General features: G+C 34.5%; 1 protein-coding gene across 1 annotated transcript in view; it reads left to right on the plus strand.

The window, feature by feature from the left end:
• The window catches only part of PTPRQ (protein tyrosine phosphatase, receptor type, Q), a 232,711-nt gene that overhangs the window by 195,226 nt on the left and 23,534 nt on the right, over positions 1 to 13,951 (plus strand). The window contains exons 36-39 of the mRNA XM_010832015.1: positions 3,109 to 3,135; positions 3,784 to 3,865; positions 6,882 to 6,972; positions 11,917 to 11,993. Of these exons, the coding sequence (XP_010830317.1) occupies positions 3,109 to 3,135; positions 3,784 to 3,865; positions 6,882 to 6,972; positions 11,917 to 11,993 (277 nt within the window). The remainder of the gene's footprint in view (positions 1 to 3,108; positions 3,136 to 3,783; positions 3,866 to 6,881; positions 6,973 to 11,916; positions 11,994 to 13,951) is intronic.

The following is a 13,951-nucleotide window of genomic DNA, read 5'->3' on the forward strand; positions in this document are numbered from 1 at the left end:
ACAGGGTAATGTGAGGGGTAGCTATAAAGAATAATGTAAAAAATGCAGGCACAGTTAGAAGTGCTTTCACATGATAATATGAAAAGAGAATTATTACAGCCTTTATACTATTAGGGATTAATTTATAATTTGAGTTGAGAACTAGGAAACCGACCTTTTGATCACTCTTTATTCTGGGACTCTGATTAGGAAGAATAGGAAATCTCCCTGCTTAAATTAGCACAATCTAGTCTTCCCAGTTTTGAGTAAAATTTAGGATATTCTTTTAGAAACAAAAAAAACTCATTCTTTTTATCAGTTTAGAAACAAAAAAAAATTCATCCTTTTTATCAGTATCAATTGTAGAGTAGATCTGTAGAAGGAACTTGAGTTTCACAATAAAACTAGAACTAGTAATTATAATAGCAATGATAGCAAACAACATTTACATATTGCTTCCAAAGTCAGGGGTAGAAATTTCCTAGCATTTTACATATATGAGCTTGATTTACATATATTTGCCTTATTGTCTAAACTAGGAACTAAGAAAGGTTGAGGTAACTTACTCAAAATAATATAGCTGGTAATTGTTGGAACAGGTATTTGAAGCCAAAAGGGACACTGTATTTTGTAAGAATTCACAAATATTCACCCAAATCTAGTAGCCAGGTATAGTTTAAAATCACTATCTCTATACACCTAAAACTGACATTACATTGTAAATCAACTATACTCCAAAAAAGAAAACAAAAACAAAAAAATCTGTAATCTCTAAAGAGATCTTTCAAATGTAAAATAATAAAATCAACCTTCTGTAGAGTTCTTCACTGAAAAGACTATAAAGATAAAATATTAATAATTTTTAAATAAGAACAGATCATTAGTGAAAATAGAACAAGGATTTGAGTAATAATTATCTGGTGCTTCAGCTATTTCTTGCTCTACAAACTAGCTCTATTTCAGGTTCTAGATAGCCCAGAAAAAATATTTTTGCCAGTACTACCTCAAATAACCCTGGATCCTCTGGAAAAAGAAAATCTCCCCACCACAGCATGGCTATCTGACAGTCCTTAAAAAGATGAATCACAAGCTTGTCACTAAAGCAGATGTGATGTTTGAACTCCACCATTCATAAACTGAATAATGTTCCCTGATATTAGAAAAGTGATCTCTACACAAGAATTTCCAGTTCTGCATGGTAACAGAGACATCGATCTTGTTAATTCAAGTATCTCGTTCATTTCTATCTTAAGCTCAGTTCTGAAGATTTGCCCAGCCTGACCCCCATTCCTTTCCTGTTTCTGAAGAGTATTGTGGCATCAGAACATTAGGGTACCAAGCACCTTAAAGAGCTTGGGTAGTGTGGGTCTTTTTTGTTCTTCAGTCGCCAAATCATGTCCGACTCTGCGATCCATGGACCACACTACACCAGGCTTCCCTGTTCCTCACCATCTCCCGGAGTTTGCCCAAATTCATGGCCATTGAATTGGTGTGGATCTAGCTCATGGTTGCCTTTTCTTGCTGGTCTTTGCTGAGGGGTAATTATTTTCTATGGGGACTGATATGCTGCCCAAGTTCCCACTGCATGTGTCAGAAGTCAGGACCTCCAGTTCATATACTTCGTCTTCCTATCCTCAAATTAAGGAATTTTCTGATTCAATATCTCATTCAGTCATCTCCATATCCATCCTTCTCCAGGGGATCTTCCCCACCCAGGGATTGAACCTAGGTCTCCCGCATTGTAGACAGATTCTTTACCATCTGAGCCAACAGGGAAGCCCATCTATCTAGTCAGGATTTCTCTGTTGCCTCCTTAGAATCACTCTAAGGTGTTGTGAGAAGCCCACTAGCTCATCCACCAAGACACTGCTCTGAAAGTGAAAGTGAAGTCGCTCAGTCTTGTCCGACTCTTTGCGACCCCATGGACTGTAGCCTACTAGGCTCCTCCATCCATAGGATTATCCAGGCAAGAGTACTGGAGTGGGTTGCCATTGCCTTCTCCAGGAGATCTTCCCAACCCAAGGATTGAACAGGGGTCTCCTGCATTGTAGGCAGACGCTTTAGCATCTGAGCCACCAGGGAAGTCTTTGCTCTAGTAATGCTATATATCACTGTGATGCCATGCTGATGATGAGTTGCTCTACTAGGTTATACCCTGTGGAGCTGAGAGATACTTCCTTCTGCCCGGGGACACCTACAGCATTAATGAAGAATTCCTTCTTTCTTCTTGATAACAGTTACTACAGCACTCCTGTATTTTTCACCAATTCCTGTACTGTAATAAAATATACTCTGACTCATGTTTTCTTCACTGAACAAACCCCTTTGTGACCATTTTCATAGTATTTATTAAGCCACATTCTTCCATCTATTTTTTCATTTGTCCTTTACTTCAAAATCCACATCCTCTTACATTTGTCACTTAAGAAATCTGGTAAAATTATCCCTGATATTTAAAATTATAAACTTTGATAAAGGTGTATGTTCATTTTATTTCATACTTTGTGCCTTTTGTGTTTTTTTGCAGTGCTAATTTGTTGCGCATGACAAATGTGTTATTAAAGATACACCCATCTCTGAATTTGGGCATTGCACAGTCTATTTAGCTGTTTAAAATTATTTCAATTTTTAGAGTATAAATAACTGGACTAATGAACTGTCACAAAAATGTATAAAGTAACTGAAATGACTGTCATTTTTTATGGTTATATATTCACAAAGACTCAGGAAACAAGATTTAGTCAATTTGATGTCATTTTTCAATCACCTTCCTTTATTCAGCATTCTTCATGGACAAATAAAAAAGTTTCACTCACATTTACATTTTTAGGGCAATAAATACTATGCAATATATTAAAAAGTGACCTGTACCAATGTAATGCCCCAAATGCCCAGCAATATAAAACATTACCTTCTTAGCTTGAGAGAAAAGCCAAATTATTATTTGGCCATATTTGGGTCCAAATAATATAATTTCAAAAATGATGTAGAATTTAAAATAATGATCACATATCAGTTAAAGGTATAGCATGTTATAATTGCTGGTTTACCATGTTTTTCTAATTTTAATCCAGAACTCAAGAGCTGTATCCTCAACTCATAATGCGTTTAACACAATCTCTGTTGCAGGTTACTTAGTTATAGAAAATCCATCAAGTAAGTTTGTTAAGTATCTTTTCTTCTTTTTGAATACCAACTCTAGATTCCCTGATTCAATGAATCTTAATGTGTGGTTCCTTTTTTGTATGTTTGGTAGAAAAACCTCCAAGCTGGATATAAATCATAAAAGCATGACTAATTGCATGGTAACTGGAGAAATGCTTTCTCTCTCTCTGGGGTGAAGCCTGCATGTCTGTATTTTAGCTTGGGAAGTAATACAGGGATATCTAAACTCCTTAGGGTTTAGAAACCATGTCATTATGAGAATGAGGTCACTGCAATATTTTATATCTTCTAAAACCTTGTAATGTATAAAATGTTCTCTGTATGACAAAGAGGTATTATATGCATTAGGATTCAATGATAACTTTATGCCCTTACATTTACTTGAAAAACTTTCTTCATTAAAATGTGCAATCATTCATTTAAAGTCACTTAAAATTTGAAGGATTTCTGTACCATGAAATACAGGGAAAGTGAACTCAAAGAGGGAAAGCTAATTTTATAAATATGACAGGGTGACTTTAAAGGGCTGTGTGGTTTTGAAATGTCCTGTGTCCTCTTAACTGGTCAACTATAAAGGCAGATTAAAGGGAAAGAACTGAACCTAACCTAACTCCATTTTATACCTTTCTTTGCTTGGAGGCCGATAAGCAAGAAATCCTTCCTGCAACATGTTGAAGAGCTTTGCACAAACAACAACCTAAAGTTTCAAGAGGAATTTTCGGTATGTTTCCAGCAGTTGTCACAACATTGCCAGACCTCCAGTCGTTTCATGTGTCACATTTCATGTCCCGTTTAAGCTTGCAAGGCCATGCAGGACTCTGGCCGTGATAATCAATACCCAATTACCAGGTTGATTGTTTGGATAGTAACACTACACTGAGCAGCCTCTGGTGCAACCTGAACAGAATTATTCACCTACTGTGTCAGGAAAAGGTGCTGCTCCTCAGACTTCCCCCAGCAAGGGCAACCCGGCCCCGTTTGCTCTCTGCTCATCACCCAGATGTAGAAGCAACCCTAGAATGCTGGACGCATTGGTTTTTGTGTGTGTGCAAGGTTTGGGTGGTACCATATATTTCAATAACTTTTAGATTTAGAAACTAAATAAGTTCATTTCATATTTGCCTGCTTAGTTTATGTTAGTGGTATAGAAGAGCCTGAGAACAGAATTTGATGTTTCCAGAAATTATAAAAAACAATGTTTTTCAGAACTGTACAAAAATAGATAAATAACACCTGTGCTTTACAGGCTTATTTTTAAATCATGGAATAAGTGCTCTATCACATTAAAGAGAATATATGAAGTTAAGAACTTGTCACTTTAAGACTATTTGAAAGTTAGAACATTAATTTTATTGCTTTTAGCATTTTATATACCTACAAAATTGAAATTACATTAAAAACGTAAGGCGTGTCTTAGATCTACAAGCTATCTTAAAATCTGTGAGCCCCTTTCCTGACTTATTTTGTATGAGAAAAATAAAAACAGATTTCTAAATGTTACCAAATATTACTGTTTTTTCATGAACGTTTTAGTGTGTGAACAAAACTCAAACAATTGGCTTGGATAATTCAGGACTGTAATATTTCAGTCTCTCAGGGAGTAATAACAAAAATGTGAGAAGATTAATGGTATTTCCTACAGCTTTTTGGTTATGCTTCTTAAATATTGATCTGGACTTAACAAAATCAGTGGTACCATAAAACTCTTCATAGCATTTATACAGCAAGAGCTTTCAAGTTTTCAGGAACCAAAGGGTAGTTTCATTAGAATGTAGCAAATATAGTCCCATCATACATGACTGAGTATCTGAAAAGTTTTATTAGCAATAACATTTTCACATATACTGAGAAGGTTTAACTGTTTTGGAGATCATGGTTTTAAGTACTTGGGTTTTATATATGTTGTGTGTATATACTAAGTAAATATATATAAATATGTAAGGACATGCCTTTTTTTAATTGCTTTCAATCCTACTGCTGTGTCAATTTATAAAGCAAAACTTTTTAACAAATGCATCTTTGATGCATATATTTGATAAACCTTGTAACTCAGGTCATATTCACTTACACCTTAAATATCAATAAGCTCCTATTTGCACTGATATATGTCAATTCAGCATTTGATAGCTAGGTGACCTAAACTCTCTGTTCTTCAGTGTCCTCCATCTGTACCTATCTTACTGAGTTGTGAATACTAAACTGATTGAACGATGTGTAATACTAAGAACAGTGGCTGGCACAATAAGCATTTGCTATTACAATGATGATTTCTACCATAAAGAAGTTCATATTTATGATAAGAACTGCAGACGTGTCTAAGAAATCACAAATACAGAGTCCTGATAGAGATATGCAGAAAGAAGTGAGCCTCAACTCTGTCTGCAGAGCAATCAGAAAAGACTTTACAAAAAAGTGACCGGCCAGATGAACTTTAAGACAGAGCAGTAGTCCAATGAGTAGAGAAAGCGGAAAAGGTATTCTAGAGAGAAAGAGGGAATGCAAAAGCGTAAGGATGCAAAACAGTCTCACTCAGCTGTGATCCACTAACAAGCAGAAACAGAAGGAGAAAGAGCTAAGTATTAAGGAGGGTTGGTTGAAGCCCCATGTGCCCTGATAAGAAGGCCACTGAGTGTAATATTACTAACCAAACAATCGACCTGGTAACTGAATATTGATTATCAAGGCCAGAGTCATTTCAATCTATAAATGGAAACTTCTGTAAACACAGAATAGAAGGTGATTCCAATTCACCTTTCTTTTCCCCTCTATTTGCCTCATATAAACATGCTGATATATAATCTCAAAACCTAACACAAGGAAGCTGTTCTAGGATTCCTCAATTGGTTAAAAATTTTTTGAAGCCTTTGGTGCCAGAACACCAGAATTCAGATGCTTAACCTTGTCCCTCTTCTCTAACACACATACATGCAAAAGACTGTCCAGAATTCTCGGAGGAAAAATAAGGGAAGAAGGGAAAATTATCCAATTAAAACAATAATTTTTAACAATGCTGAGAAATTGCAAACCCCCCAGTTTTAGCACTTTTAAGGGAATCTGGTAAACTGAGACATATCTAATATGGAAAACTATAAATTTCATAAATGTAAATCATCAGCTCGATAAAATAACCTATTTTCTTGCACAGCTTTTTAAATGATCAACGGATATCATCATTTTCCACCAAAATATCAATAACAGAGCTCCTTGACACTCCCTCAGTGTCTGATATTTCTTAATCACACCTTTGCATTCTGTTATCGATTTAACAATGCCCACTGAGAACAGGAATTGACCTTTGGCATCTTCTCAAACTGACCAATGTTGTACCAATTAATAGGCATGAAATCACACTGCCCAAGGAGAAAAAACAAAAAATAAATCACCAACTCCCTTCCCCTACTAAGTAGATGTTGAAATATTAAATAATACACAGGGAATATTTGATGAAACCATCAGTAAAGTATGAAGGGAGTCGCTAACATGGTTGCCGCACCTCAGACTTGACAGGGGAGAGAAATCATGCCAGAGAAAGCAGGAGCCCAGAGGACCAGCTCTATGCAGGGTATTTTCAGTGTAAGTTCATCTAAGTTCTTTACTGTTCACTTGACCTCACTTCTGCAGTTATGAGAAGTGTTTTCATTTTAAAAATAAAATGACTTAGAATAGTCTTTTACTAAGTGGAACTTCGTTTTGACTTCTGAAATAAATCTAAACTTTGCAATGACTTCAATCCACAGGAATTACCAAAATTTCTTCAGGATCTCTCTTCAACTGACGCTGATCTGCCTTGGAACAGAGCAAAAAACCGCTTTCCAAACATAAAACCATGTATGTGTATATACTGTTTCTGCTTTTAGATACTGAAAGCTTTTCAAATGAGCACAAAATGCACTTTAGCATTCTTCTTAAATATGTGTTACATATTAATTGAATTATAATAATGCATTTTATTAGCAGCAACTTATAAATTGTATTTCTTTGGCTTTGTTAATACTGACTAAAGTTAATGAACGTGGGTTTCAGCTTGTTCACACCAGGTTTATTCATGCAGGTGTAAGAAACTGTAGCCCCAGTACTTTCTGAGCTTTGTAATTTAACCCCAGGAACAAACCTCTCTCATATCTTCCTATAGACCTAGTTCTCAAATGAAGAGAGAAAGTTCATGTGTAACTGTGCGCATTACTTTCCTTAAGAGCATGGCAGTGCTTTGTAAAGGAATATAAAAAAGTGCATTGCAAAATATTTGTTGAAGATCAGAGTAAATGTGTGATTACCAGGGTTGGTTTTTACAAAGGAAGCAGGCTTATGCTTTACCACAGTCAACATTTTTCAATCAGTAAGAAACCGTAGTACATGCCACGCTGTTATTATGTCCTTAAATGTCATTAAAACGAATGTGTATACTGATGTGGAAAAAGCAAACCATATTATTGATGTAAGAATTAGTAGTAATATGAAAGAAAAAACATAGCATTCCTCTTTAAATGCTGTGTTTGCTATATTTTTCAACATGTTATCCTACTAAGTATATTCTGATTCAATACATTTTTATATTATAAAATTAAAAAGTGGTATGTTAAGTTCTGAAATGCTGTCAATATTGTTTCAAAGTCTAGAGTTTTAAAATATTCCTAATTTTAGAGTTAGTGTATATATATTTTTCTATGTTCTATGCCTTTTCAAAACTGTATTGGGGAAAATTCCATACATATAAAAATTGAACTCTTCTGTCTAGAAAGATACAGACTTTGAGAAATATGTAATCACAGAAGGTAAAATCATAAGGATATGGATAGTCCCCCCCAAAAATGGACCATATTGTGTTATTCTAGAACTAGAGGATAACTGAGGCATGAAGTAAACAAATTTAGGGAAACATGATCTAGAAGTCAGTAACCTAATGGAATCTGTTAATTCCCAAGAATTAGAAAAGGATGAAAATACAAATAGCTTTAATCACCTAAAATCCTTCCCGGAACAAAACAAATCATAGGTAAATGGCTTTAAGAGTAAGTTGACAAATAAGGCATCTTTGTAGGAAATAAGGAATGTTAGTATTACATCCCTAAATTCCTCTGGCATGACCTTTCTTAATAAGTCATTTTGTTTTCCCTTTTAGAGAGTTAACCTGGATGGGATACATCCTAAGATTAAGAGAGATGGAAAGTCTCAGGTTTTTATATTCATCCATATCTAAATTTCCTTCAGATTCTCTGCTTCATGCTTAATGATATCCTGTGAAAATAAATATACAATCAAACTGTCTGATTGAAGGACAGTTACTATGGAATATTTAATATTTATTTACAATAGTGTATGCGGCTAAAGTAATGTATATCACTGTATATCATTATATATAGGTAGATGAAACATATCTAGCTTATTTCCAAAGATGGAAGCATATCTGACTTTAAATATATAAAAATTTGGTATGTGAGATTTTTTATATGTAACATTTTGATCTTTTGTTGTTAAGATTTCAGTGCATTATTTTCTGGGTTCACATAATGGCCATTAAAGTCATACAGTGCTAGCTTGCTAGCACTTACAGCATAAGGAGAATATAACTAAACAAACATCCTTAAAATAAGGAGAACTGAGGAGTAAGACAATCCCAATATCTGAGGCTAAGACAAAAATAACTAGTGATGGCTAAGACAATAAATAACTGTAAATCAAGGATGTTTGGGAATATCATAAGCATTGCATACATTTTTTTCCACCTTTGCTAGAGCCAAAGGGATAATATCCAATTATTTTCTGTTTTTTCTTGATTTCAGTAAAGAAAACTTAGTAATTTTTCAAATAATATTCTACATCCACATCCGATATCCTTTAATGGGTTTTGGGGGTAAAGTTTTTTCTTAACTGTCCTCTTAAAGAACTGGAAGTTCTATAAGAAATAATTTTATTAGGCATAATTTTATACTTTTCAATAATTTTATTAAGAATTTATTAATTCAACTAGTACATACTACTTGCTGTATAGTAAAATGACTAAAAACGTGGGCTCTAATCAAACTTCCTGGGTTGCGTTTCTGTTTACCTAACAACTACTTTAGTTGCTGGATATTATTTAGTAATGTCGACCGCATAACTTTAAGGATTAGATAAAATAATCATGTAAATCACTTTACCCAATATAGAACACAGGAAGCTCTCAATCAGTATTAGTTCTTATGGTTGTTAGTAATCAGTAAATTGCTTATTTTTAAAAGCCTCTAAGTTTCTGGGTGACTAAAATTTAGTTACAGGCCCTTAGGGTCTATGGTCTGGAGATAACAAACCCACTTCCCTAATCTGGGTCGGAAGACAAGCTGTAAACTCACATCCTCTCATACGGGCAAACAGACCCATATGATCCCAGCTCCCTCCCACCATGACACATACACACACACAGAAAATGCAATACTTAAACTAATATATTCTCCCATTGTGTTTGCAGAGAAGCCATAAAGTTGAAGAAATGTTTTTTTTCTCCCATAGAGAATGAATTCATTTTAGTAGAGTCTGAATTTTAGCTTGAGCCAGCTAAGAGAGATCCACTGTTTCCCCTGAGTAATGTAGAAAGAAGGATTTCAAATATCACAGTGCATTTTAGAACATATTAGCTTACAGGGCTTTAAGATACTAGAATTAGCAGCAAATGTGTGCAGAAGAGATTTCCAAATCTCTGTTTGACAGGACACTGTGACCTTGAGAAGCGTTCCAACACCATGAAGAAAAGTTTAGCTTGCTGTTGACTCAGTTCAGTTGACTCGGATAGTTCACTCAGATATTTAGTGAATAGAAAACTGATGGCTTCCCTTTCTTAGTTGCATGACTGGCCACAGCGTCATTAAGATTGGAACATCATACAAAATTCAAAATCTTTGGGACAGAAATGGTTTGCGTAATCTGCTTGAATGATCCCCCTTCTTTGGATTCAAACACATTGGTTGGGTCATTATACTTAACCTAAAAATACAGCAAAGTCATTTAACATATAACATGTGCTTAATTCTAAGAACTTGAGAGTGTGTTCTGTGTTCCATACAGAGCTATACATTTTATAAACTTTCATATGTCTTCCTCAGAGGATTCTACAAAATAAATATTATAACTATATGTTATAGCTGAGGTAACAAAGAAACAGAGAAGGGAAACAATTCGCCCAGGGCCATAAACGGCAGATAGGCAGAGCGTCTGGATTCCCACTCAAACCCACTTTCCCATTTTTGCTCCACTGCTCACTGCCTTCCCAGGAAGGTTTGTTTTAAAACCTCAGAAGAATTTAGTGACAGATAACTTTGTATCATTTCTTTGTCTCGTGAAAGTTAGCACTGGACATTTCAACTATAATACCAATTTGGCAAAGATTCTCAGGGAAAAATAATTTTTGATACTTTTCTTTGAAGAAAAATAATGGGAAAACGGTTATCTAATTTTGCTAGACTGTAAAACAGTCTAAATAACAGTAATTCAAAGTTTGGTGTGAAAAAAAGAATAGGCATCTAAATTAAAGAACTCCAGAAACAGACCTAAACACAGAGAAAACCAGTGTATGATACAGTGGTATTTTGAATAAGGGGTAAGGGTGCACTGTTTATTGTTCTAAATGGCAACAAACAATAAAACATAAATTTTCCCTCATTCTGTCCCCAAATAAAAGAAGCCCAATGGATCAAAAATCAAAATATTTAAAACAAGCAATAAAACCTATTAAAGCTCTGGAAGACACTATGAATGAATCCGTGAAGAATATTGGTGTGACAAAGCCTTTTGTATGTATCACGCAGAAAGCCACAGTGAAAAATGAGAACTTTGACTACAATACATATAAATTTTACGTATGGCAAGATAGCTAACAGATAAATTAAGTGAGTCAAAGACAAATGACAAAAAAATTTTCAATACATGTAACATTTTTAGTATAAAAATATTTTTAAAAAATTAAAATAGTATAATATGAAAAGGCAATTACAGAAAAGATATTTAAAATGGCCAATACACAAGCAAAGCAGCTCACTTTCACTCATAGTTAAGGCAATCAAAACAAATACTAAATCAATCTGTATCTCTCAGAAGGTCATAAATTAAAATGTTTAAATAGTATCTCATGGTGGTGTTCAAACTGTTCAAACACTTTTGTTCAGAGTGAACTGATATAATTTGAGAACAATTCATCAGTCTTTCAAAATTTGAGAAGCACAATATGATTTGGGGATTTTACTGCTGGTAATGTATTCTACAAATAGACTCCAACAGATATGCAAAATTTCAGTTATTTATTCAGCATTTTACAATAACAAAATGATATGATTTTCAATCATCCTGAAGAGCTAAATAAGTATGTTATATTCACAATGAAATACTATACGATCTTTTAAAGTAATGAACTATTAGATCGGTAAAGGTATTTGTTCAGGCTTTTCCATAACATGTTATGGGCAAATTTGAGCAAACTTTATGGCCAACCCAAAAGATATTATTATTTGCACTAACATGGAAAGATATAGTTAAATAAAATTTTTTGCAGAATAGAGGGACTAGCACCCCATTTGTGGTTAATTTTATATGACTATGTATAGAAAATCCTGGGAATAAATATGAGAACATATTAATAGTCATTGTCTTTAGGTTGTGGAAATATGGAATAAGAGAGAACTTCTACTTTAAAATTTTACAGCCATCTGTAATTTTCAAATATCAGAAACTTCTTTGTATTTTATAGAAAAAAGTAATGGTAATTTAAAAAGTAAATTAATATTAATATCTTATCTTTCCTTCTAGATAACAATAACAGAGTGAAGCTGATAGCTGATGCTAGTATTCCAGGATCAGATTATATTAATGCCAGCTATGTTTCTGTAAGTTGCTATTTTATATACATTTTTTATAAAACATGAATACTGCAGTAATGTTACTCTTCCAACTACTGAAAACAAGAAATTCATTACAACCTGTATAGATTTAATGTACCAGTTCCATACAACATTAAGTATATATACGATGTTTTATACATGGGGAAGTGGAAGCTCCAAATAGAGATTGCAATTTACCCAACAATCATTTCGCTAATAAGCAGCAGATGTCCGACTTCAAACTACATATCCCCTGGACTGTCCACTGTTTCCAGTGTTTGTCAGAAGATCCTTTAAGGTCAGCCAATTTTTCAAAGAAAATTAGTCAAATGGATAGTCATGTCCATATTATATAAAAACCCATTGTGCTCTTCTTCCCTTCGAGATTTTCAGTCCCTCAAGGGGACTATGATGTCATGTTCTTTCCACCCTCTATTACTTAGATAACATGTACTCTTTTGCAGCCACTCAATAAACATATCTTAAGTGAACCAATGTGGGGTAAACTGTGATAAACATCACAGATAATAAATGCTTGCCACATAAGATCAAAAATGGAACATAACCAGAGTGTTCCAAGGAGCTCCTTCTCCATGACTCTTGCTCTCTCAATGCTTACCGCTATCTTAGGAACACAGAAACCTTATATGCACCCAAGACCTCCACTTGGGTTGACACAACCATGAAATCTCAGAGGAGGAATTGCTCCTGTGGTTATTTAATCCAGTCACTTAGAAAATCTTTCTGAAAAACTACTGATAATTAGAGATTACCCTCTCTTGGCACAGATCACCTACTTCCTCCCTAAGGCAGATGATTCTATCTCTGAACTAATCAAATATACAGTTGTGGTTTGTTTTTAGAAAATTACAAATAAAAAGCTTAATTTCAGAAACTGAGTGCACCATGTACAAATACACTAAAACATAGTCAATGCAAATTCAGATTAATAATAAGTACAGTATCTTAACAAAATGACAACTTTTATAAAAGGTAATAGGCAAATCAGTGACTTGGTTCACCCAGAATATTTAACTAGTTTGAGTTAAGAAAATGAACTCTTCTCTAGATGGGAAAGGAAAGGATGGAGCAACACGTAAGCAAAGCCCCAGTGGGACCAAATGAATCGGCAGGCTTGGGCCAGACGTTGAGGCAAAAAGTTTGAAGACGTTTTATTGTTAAAAGAAAAAAAAAAACAACAAATGATTACTGATCCTCCATCCTGATCCCTGGGATTCTAAACTACCCCACTGATGGCTATGGTACTGGCACAAAGACAGAAATATAGATCAATGGAACAAAATAGAAAGCCCAGAGATAAATCCACGCACATACGGACACCTTATCTTTGACAAAGGAGGCAAGAATATACAGTGGATTAAAGACAATCTCTTTAACAAGTGGTGCTGGGAAATCTGGTCAACCACTTGTAATAGAATGAAACTAGAACACTTTCTAACACCATACACAAAAATAAACTCAAAATGGATTAAAGATCTAAACGTAAGACCAGAAACTATAAAACTCCTAGAAGAGAACATAGGCAAAACACTCTCTGACATACATCACAGCAGGATCCTCTATGACCCACCTCCCAGAATATTGGAAATAAAAAGAAAAAAATAAACAAATGGGACCTAATTAACCTTAAAAGCTTCTGCACATCAAAGGAAACTATTAGCAAGGTGAAAAGACAGCCTTCAGAATGGGAGAAAATAATAGCAAATGAAGCAACCGACAAACAACTAATCTCAAAAATATACAAGCAACTCCTACAGCTCAACTCCAGAAAAATAAATGACCCAATCAAAAAATGGGCCAAAGAACGAAATAGACATTTCTCCAAAGAAGACATACAGATGGCTAACAAACACATGAAAAGATGCTCAACATCACTCATTATCAGAGAAATGCAAATCAAAACCACTATGAGGTACCATTTCACGCCAGTCAGAATGACTGCG

This window comes from Bison bison, unplaced genomic scaffold (assembly GCF_000754665.1).
Source record: "Bison bison bison isolate TAMUID 2011002044 unplaced genomic scaffold, Bison_UMD1.0 scf7180017864535, whole genome shotgun sequence".
Classification (NCBI taxonomy): Eukaryota; Metazoa; Chordata; class Mammalia; order Artiodactyla; family Bovidae; genus Bison; species Bison bison.